Source organism: Alosa alosa, chromosome 24, assembly GCF_017589495.1.
Source record: "Alosa alosa isolate M-15738 ecotype Scorff River chromosome 24, AALO_Geno_1.1, whole genome shotgun sequence".
NCBI lineage: Eukaryota > Metazoa > Chordata > Actinopteri > Clupeiformes > Clupeidae > Alosa > Alosa alosa.
The window spans coordinates 7,319,658-7,328,464 of record NC_063212.1 but is presented as its reverse complement, the minus strand read 5'-3'; the positions used below and the strand labels follow the sequence as shown (position 1 = coordinate 7,328,464).

At 46.4% G+C, this 8,807-nt stretch overlaps 1 protein-coding gene across 1 annotated transcript in view; it reads left to right on the top strand.

Annotated features, from left to right (window-relative positions):
- Positions 1-455: 455 nt before the first annotated feature.
- Positions 456-8,807, top strand: part of LOC125289809 (aminopeptidase O (putative)) — a 55,370-nt gene continuing 47,018 nt past the window's right edge. The window contains exons 1-5 of the mRNA XM_048236821.1: positions 456-509; positions 1,409-2,232; positions 2,332-2,498; positions 2,658-2,790; positions 3,176-3,514. Coding sequence (XP_048092778.1) covers positions 1,469-2,232; positions 2,332-2,498; positions 2,658-2,790; positions 3,176-3,514 — 1,403 coding nt within the window. The 5' untranslated portion in view covers positions 456-509; positions 1,409-1,468. The remainder of the gene's footprint in view (positions 510-1,408; positions 2,233-2,331; positions 2,499-2,657; positions 2,791-3,175; positions 3,515-8,807) is intronic.

The following is an 8,807-nucleotide window of genomic DNA, read 5'->3' as shown; positions in this document are numbered from 1 at the left end:
TTTTCTTCATACACTAGATAAATAGATAGATAGATACTTTATTGATCCCCAAGGGGAAATTCAAGATGGATGGATCACTATGGATGTTTGTATAATACTTTTAGTTCAGTTGTACCTTTCCACATAAAATCAGTACACGTTCTGAGATGTGTTAGGGTCAATACCTACACAGTGACTTTAGCAGGCCGAACTCGGTGAGTAATCCAGGCCTATGGTTTTTCCCCCTGTTTGTCCAAATTTGTATTGCAGTGATTTTATGTAGTGATTTTCAACGTTTAAATTCAGTTTTACCGACATGCAACTAATCTGGCAGAGCAAACTGTATTGTTCTCAGACTGAAGGAAGTTAATTTACAAAAGTTACTTCTAAGGATGAGATTATTTTCCAAACGGACAGTCACCGCAGAGAAATTTTAATAGAAAACTGGTCAGTGCATGTGATCTGTAATCGGCTGTCGCACTTAGATGACGTAATTACACCTCGACGGGGCACTCGTGAGTAGCGACAAGGTTGGTTACAAAGTTGCATTTAGCAGAACAATTAACCTAAGTTACTATTGGGTATGATTAATCAGTTAAGTAGAATGGAAATGTTGTAGAGATAGGACAAGTTGACGATGTTTTGCATAGGCTAAGCTTGTGTCGTAGTTGCACGGTCAAAACGGGATAAGTTGGATGTTTGAGTTCCAGCAACTTAACGACTCATCTTCATCCTAAAGCGACTTTTTATTTTCCATAATAAAGTATTGAAGAAATCATGAGCAAAATATGTCGTCATGTTGTGCAATGACTGTGTTAGGGCTAATATGAACCATTTGACGTTTGATGTAAATTGTTTTTGCCCTTAAAGATTTACGAAGGCAACACCAAGTTATACGCGCAAAAAATCAACACGTGAACGCTCGACTCAAGTCGTGCTATGTTGGACGAGTGTTTTATGCCGCTGGATACCTGAGGCAGTGAGTGATTTAGCGCTCTTCATAGACTCTTCGGCAGCAGGTTGTAAATCTCTTGAATGAGCTCGTCGCCCACCTGCATGTGCAGGGCATAACTGCAATTAACACCTGCCAATTCACTGGGAGTGTCTGGACCCTGACCACTCAATTCTTCACCAGAGGGAAAATACTTTTTGTATCCTACATCTTTCACCAACCACTGAAGGCCTACTTACTGTAGCCTTTATCATATGATAAGTAGGCTTGTAGATTACACAGTCGTTTGCAATGACTTACTGTATCAATGCAAGTTGACAAATAGCCTAGGCCTAAGGTTGAAGTGGTGGTGTAGGAATACTAGCCCATTGTAGATAAGCAAGCAGCATACTCACATAACTGTGTTAACAAATATTTCTCTGCTTTGTTATAGTCATGAATGTATAATTATAATAGTAGATAAATATATAATTTCAGGGGTTCAAGCACACACAGGTCAGGTTACACTCTGAATAAACAGAAGGAGACTAATAAACCATGGCAGAGATGCAGTCTGCTGAAGAGTCTGACCTCGATCCCAACAAAGATGACCTGCCCCTGCGAGCAAACACTAACCACATGCTGGTCAGACACTATGTTCTGGACCTGACCATTCACTTTGAGAGTAAGACAATTGGTGGCAGTATCGTTCTCTTCCTCGAGCCTGGCAAAGGGAAGAGCATGGAGACCCCTGATTCTGCCCCCTCTGGGGAATCCACCTCTCCCTCCCCTCTTTGTGAGCAGCCAAAACAGGAGCCCCAACTCCATCTCCAGCCACAAGCCGGTGCGAGTCAGACAGAAGTCACAGTGGAGACCTGTGATCATAAACATGTTGAGGGAACTGAGGCACGTTCATGGCAGGAAGGTGCGTCTGATGAGTTCACCTTAGTGTTGGACTGCTGCGACTTGTCGGTATCAAAGGTAGAGGAAGTGGATGTGGCGTCTGTGCCAGGCATGAGAGCACTGTTGGATGACTGCGAGCAGCCTCCTCAAGCAGGATGTCTCTCGTTCACGCTGGTGGAAAGACTGCTGGCCCTGTCCTCTTCCTGCTGGAAGGAGCAGCATGATTTGTACCTCCAGTGCAGTACCGCCCCCTGCCCACAGGGGGCAGCGGCCCTTAGCTTTCACACAGACCGTTGGAGCCTGCAGCTTAGGAAGAGAGGAGTCGGCTCGCCAAGTGGCTTCCCCCGAGCCCTCCGCATCTGGTACGAGACCAAACCCAAGGGGGCCTCGGTGAGGTGGACCGACACTCAAGATGGCAGGTGGGTGTGAGTCTCTCCTTGGGCCAGAGAGAGCCAGTGCGGACAAGAAAGAGCTGTTTTACAGTGTGGTGCTTTGCGTCTGTTTGCTCACTCCCTCAGGTGCTGCGTGTACACCATGGGCTCTCCCATCAACAACAGGGCCCTCTTCCCATGCCAGGAACCACCTGTTGCCATGTCAACGTGGCAGGCCACTGTTGTGGCCCCCGGTGAATACACAGTTCTGCTCAGTGGGGAGAACCAGGTGGTTCCTGTCCAAAAGGAGTCCGGTAATGAAACTTTTTATATGAATAGGTTCCTTTTTTTATGAATCCCCTTACTGTTGAATCTGTGTCCTTTTTATAAATGACTCTGGCTGCAGAGAGAAGCCTGTGTTGTCTCATTGCTGTCGAAACCAAGTTTTTAAGGTCCTAATTCTTCTTTCCAAGGATTGTCACGTTGGGCCTATTATGTTACCATGCCAATGCCTGCCTCCACTTTTACCTTGGCAGTGGGACAGTGGCACGAAGCCCAAGCAAAATCTGGCACTGGTGTGCCAGTCCTCACTGAGTCGAGCAACAGGTAGAGGCTGTGGTGTCTTAACGCTTCACTTTTAGGTTTGATGTCTGGGGAGGTAGATCATTAGTATATTTTAAAAAAAAAATGAGCACATAAAATAAGGTAAATGGAACTGTAAATAAGCTGGAATACAGTACTACATAAGTTACTATGTTTTGATTACTTTGATAACTATGTTATCATCTGTTTTATTGGAGAAATGTCATCCAGGTTACTACATGCATCTGTGCACAATTGCACAGAATTAGACACTCAGAAAGGTGTCATTGTTGTACATTCAGAAGACGTTTAAGCTGAACACTGGATCAAGAAAGTGTGTTTCAAGAATACTTCATGATATTCTTTATATATATTTGCAAACAATGCAATCAGTATACACTTTCCGTAGCAGTACACCAGGTGTGAGCACCTCGGGTTGCAGTAGCGTGGAGAAGCCGTGCCACGGTTCCAACCAGGAGTTCCAGGGCGCTGCTGATGGCCCGGCCCAGAGCATGTGCTCTCACGTGGACTACCCGTGCCGCTTCACTCTGACCGAAGCCTGGCGGGAGGCCATCATCCCCCACCGCGTCTTCTCTCCTACCTGCCTCCTGCCACAGGTGGAAGCTGTGGTGGTGCCTCACCTGCCCGCCTGTCTGGCTGCCGCCCACGCCGTGCTGGGCGTCCACCCTTTCTCTCACCTGGACGTCCTGATTGTCCCCTCAGGGTTCTCCAGTCTGGGAATGGCGAGGTGAGTCATCAAGTTTTATCTTTTTTCTTCTGTGAAGTGGCCTAAATTCGGCTTTATCTGCTGTGTGGTTCTGTTTATATTCTTCCTCTGGCAATCTTATTTTATTTTTGCTCGGTTCATTCGTAATGTCATGGAGGCTAAATTTAGGTAAACTGTGCTGTTTTTTCCTGGATTTGTTTCCCCTCTGATTACATTCTGGTGGATTCCTGTCCAAGCACAAACCGAATCTATTTCTTGACCCGCAAAGCCACTGCATAATTTATGTCCCCTGTGTGTTTGACAGCTTTGCTGGTTGCTTTCCTTTTCCTGAGCAAGGTGGGTTACATTTCTGGGAGTCAGTGCCTGTGTGGAATATTCTTTGGTTCCATCATTTTGTATTTTACATTGAAGGAACAGTCAAAATTGAATTTCAAAACTAATTTTCTCTTATTTTTGCAGGGTGTGATTAGTTTGCCTTGTTTGTTTCTGATGGAGAGATTGTATTTTTCATTAATGTTGCAGCGAAAATTCATAACAGAGTAATGGCAATTTGATACAAGTTTAATAATACAGCCGGTCATTTTCCATCAGTCTGAAAGACACATTTTTATCTATTAAACATGATGATTAATGTTTGTGTTGCACGCTATCATTAAGGAAGCATATAAAATATTCATTAGCCCACTGTTATTCGACCATCAGACATTAATTGTGGGCCGAGTTGCCTGCATTTTGCCTAAAGTATTCTTTTGAACTATGTCTCTCTTGCCAAGATCTTCAGTGTTGCGGTCATACCCCTATATGTCCTCACCATCAATTTCTTGGCCATTTTCTTGCAGCAACATGCGTTTGTGTGTGAGAGAGAGAGTTTGTGTGTGTGTGTGTGTGTGTGTGTGTACGTGCGTGCGTTTAAGAGAGTGTGTGTGTGTGTGTGTGTTTATGTGTGTGTGTGTTTGTGTGTGTGCGTGTGTGTTTGTGTGTGCGTGTGTGTTTGTGTGTGTGTGTGCGTGTGTGTGCGCGTGTGTGTGTTAAAGAGAGTGTTTGGGTGTGTGTACTATGTGCGCATTTCCGCGTGGGAGGTTAGGGGGCGAGAGTGGGCGTCTGGAGAGCCGATCCCCCAGGATGTGGGAGAGGATGTGCGGATTATTCCCAGCAACAAAAGCCATTAACTCCTGGAAAGACTTCAGAGGCCAGGGAGTGATTTTAATCTGAAAATTGGTAACTATGCTGGCCCAGGTTCCTGGAGCCGAGCCAAGGCCCTGCTTTTATATCATAGCGCTTCATTTAAGGTGCGGGATTGGAGGGAACAGAGTGATGGGGGCTGTGGGCCGTCCACCAGGGTGGGGGAGGACGGGGGTGGTTTTGGGGTAAAGCTGCCACTGGGGACACAGGAGTCAACTAAGGCCAGACTGGAGGCAGCGCCTGATTTAATCCGCGTACGGTTAGTGGCTGAGTGCAGCATAGTGCAGCACTTGCCATGCTGGGACATAACAGCGTACCAACTTTCTGAATTGAGCGTTTTAGCAGACTAACCAGAGATGAGATTCAGTGTTTCAGTCCATCATTTATCATCTCCAATGATATGATTTTATTTTATGTGCTACTGTTGTCAGTCACTGTATAAAGATCAATTTATTTTCAGCAGTTTCCTGGATGGTTGGAAAATTGCTGCAAACTTAGAGCATTGCATGCGGTGTACTTGACATTTACTCGAAATGCCGACCTTTTGGGAACGTAGCATACATTTCCCCCTCTTCTGTATGCAGTCCTATTCTGGTATGTTCCGTAAGGAGCAAGGCAGACATGTTATTCAGTCATCTTGCACACTCATAAACGGGTCTTGTTGTGGGTGGAGTGTTTATGGTTTTTTTGCTCCGACCGTTTCTGTGCTGGCGCTATCTCCATCTCTTGCCCACGTCACGCGGCTCAAATTTAGCCCTTACAGGAAGGGCACAGCATTTCCTTTCACTTTGAAGACGCTCAATTTGTGCCTTCGACAAGCGAGCGAGAAAGAGACCGAGCAAGTTTCATTACTCCAAGACGTAGCCGCTCTCCTCTCCTCTCTCTCTCTCTCCATCTTCAGACAGTTGCACGGAATGAACCCACATTCGCCGACATTTATCTGAGAATATTGGAGGAGGCTGTGGTTTTTGAGCCCCTGATGAAAACGCTGGTACCCATTTCGAAGGCCATTTTTAGACGCTCATTCTTTCTCACAGGCTTGGGAGATGTATTATTCATGGGAAAATAATGTCCGATAATAGTTCAGTGCGGCCTACTCCGACGCCCCCATTAGGAGGGGAGCTGCTAGTCTGGCGCTCATGAAGCACTCTGATGCATTTTTAAATGGGATATTTGTATGGCTTCATGTTACAGATTACTCCTCATTCTGATCTAATCTGGCCACATTTGCTGAAATTATGAAATTATAAATTCCCACACAGACCGATGAAAGGCTTAGCACCAGAATTGTGAGTGTATAAGTCAGGGCTGTCTTCCTGTCATCCCATGTTTTTCTTTCTTTCTTTCTGTCTGTCTGTCTGTCTGTCTTTCTGTCTGTCTGCTTGACTCTTTTCTCTTTGTCTGTCTGTCTTCATTCTTCAGCTTCATTCTTATTTGTCATATCTCTCGATGTCTCTCAAATTTTTCACAATCAATCTAGCCTGCCCCTGACCTCCCAGAAGCCCCCTACCCCTCCCCCCCCGTGTTTTCCAGCCCTCTTTGACCGCTCTATCCTCTTGAGAGGGCAGCTAATGTTTCTCCATCAGCCTCAGAATCGGAGAGCCGGAGGGTGACGTGCCCTCTGTGATGGGCTCTGCGTCTGGAGCTCTAAATGACCATAAGGGGAAGAGAGAGACCGCTTCAGGCCGGCCGGCAGAGTCGGGGGATGGGGGGAGACGGATGGGAAGTGTGTGGAATGCACGCTGGGCCGACCAGAGCCAAAATGGAGACTGAGATAACACAGTTTAAATAGCCCTCCTTTTCTTTCCCTCTCTCTCTCTCTCTCTCTCTCTCCCTTCTCTCTGTCTCTCTCCCTTCTCTCTGTCACTTCGCTCTCTTGATTTAGTGCTTTATTGGCTTAGCAATGAAACATTGTTTAGATGAAAGAATGACATCCAACACAATTCAACACTGATCATGCATGCATTTGTGTACATTTGAGAGTTTGTGTGTGCGTGTGCATTGATTGGCATATGTGTGTGTGTGTCTGTGTAGATGTCTGTGTAGATGTGTGTGTAGATGTGTGTGAAGATGTGTGTGTGTGTGTGTGTGTGTGTGTGTGTGTGTGTATGTGTGTGTGTGTGTGCGTGTGTCTGTCTCTCTCTCTCTTCTCCCTTTGGAGGATTTCCTCCCTTTCTTTCTCTGCTGTGATTGCCAAGTGGCTCTCGCGGAGTGCGGCAGAACACCTTGGCGCTTTGGTCCCCATGACGCAAGGAAACGGACAGCTGCTAATCAACTTGGCGCGGCCGGCCATGTTTGCTTCCTGAAAATCTTCCGAGATTTGTTTGTCTTCCTCTTCACTGTTTGCACCGTCACACATAAGCCGAAATCCATGGGCATGATTCATGTGTTGTTGCTCTCACTGTGTTCCCCTATGGTCTGTCTCTCTCCCTCTCTCTCCCTCTCTCTCTCTCTCTCTCTCTCTCACTCTCCTATCACATTCAGTTTGTTCCTTCTCTCTCTCTCTCTCCCTCCCCTATCACTCTCAAATCTCTTTTCCAAGACAACATCCCCTCCCACTCCCCCACTCCCACCCACAAGTGCAAGTCCAATACCACCAGCACCACCAGCAGCAGCACCACCACCAGCAGCAGCAGCTCTCCCCCCCTCAGTTCAGCCAGTGTAGCTGTGAGTGAGGCCTTGGGGCCGTGTGTTATGACAGCGCATTCCTGCCTCGTGAGCAGGGCCCCTCTCCTTCTCTTGTGTGCCCTGTCCCACAGGTTAGCATCCCCGAGGGGCAAGCGTTCGGGTCAGTGCCTCTGTTTAAGCAGTTCTCCGGCACAGCACGGCAGGACTTAGCAGTCAACACTATCTTTGTGGAATCTGCCATCACTGTCCACTAAAGGAGTAAAATATGTGAAAAATTCAAAAGCACAAAAAGTCAGGAAGTAGTTACTTTTATAGAAACTGATACAGATTTACCTTACAGACACTTATATGTATACATGTGTACACACATACACACACACACACACACACACACACACACACACACACACAGTGTACAGGTTGTATAGAGAGCCCGGGCCATATGTTGCTTAAATACCAGTCCTGTCTGACGTTGGCTGGATTTTGACCGTTGCCTCTGATGCTAAGCTCCTCCACTGGCCGAAAGGCGCGGCGTCTATTTCCTGGATATTTATTTTCAGGCTCTGATGTTCTTGTCCATGTGATCTGCCCTAAAATGGACTGGCATTTAACACTGGGGCCTCCTGCGCCTCTGCTAAGGGAAAGGTCTAAAGGCTGATCGAGAGCAAGCCAGGAATGCCAGATATTTGAAGTCAGCGGTTTAAAAAAAATGAAAGAAAGAAAAAGAGAGAGAGAGAAAGAAAGGAAGGGAGGGGTGGAGGGCTCTGTTGGTGTAGTCTTTTGTCTAAAATAACTTCAGTGGCTTCACCAAAAACAGGCAGTTTGGGGGGTTTCTGTGGAGTAGGCTGATATTATTTTAACATTGTCAGAACTACTTGACAGCATCTATGTTGTTTTTGTGGCTTTTAAAAGCACAGTTGGGGAGGTTCTCTTGGTTACTCAGGCTTACTGTAGTTCTAGTGAAGGACTACTCACTGTCACTTGCACGTCATGTATGGGTCATGTGTTGTCATAGTGTGTGACCTGATCATAAGAACCTGCAGAATCTACAGTATGCCTAATCTGCCACAGGTAATCCTCCGTCTCCTAGAATATGGGAAGGGCGAGTCGCATTAGAGTCATTCAGCAAGTTGTCAAAGCTGTAGATATGGACCTTGTCATGGAGAAGGTGCAGAGAGATCATAAATATCTAAACAAACTGGGTGCTGACAACAGAGCATGCCCAACATGCCATGGTTAGTGTGGCCCTGTCAGGTCCTACTGGATATTAAGCAGTGAGAGAGCTGAGGCCCCAATGCAAGTCATGATTGGACAACACTGGGTGTCAAACTGTGACATTGGTGACTGAAATGTCCATTCATTGCCTGACACTAATAACATGTTCCCTGCCCTGCTGGTGACCAACCAGTAGATGTTTATCCTACTGATCCAGCCATAGGCGTCAGGAATTTGACTTCAAGTGTTGACTACCTCTCCTACAACTATGGTTTTGTCCACCTGTAGG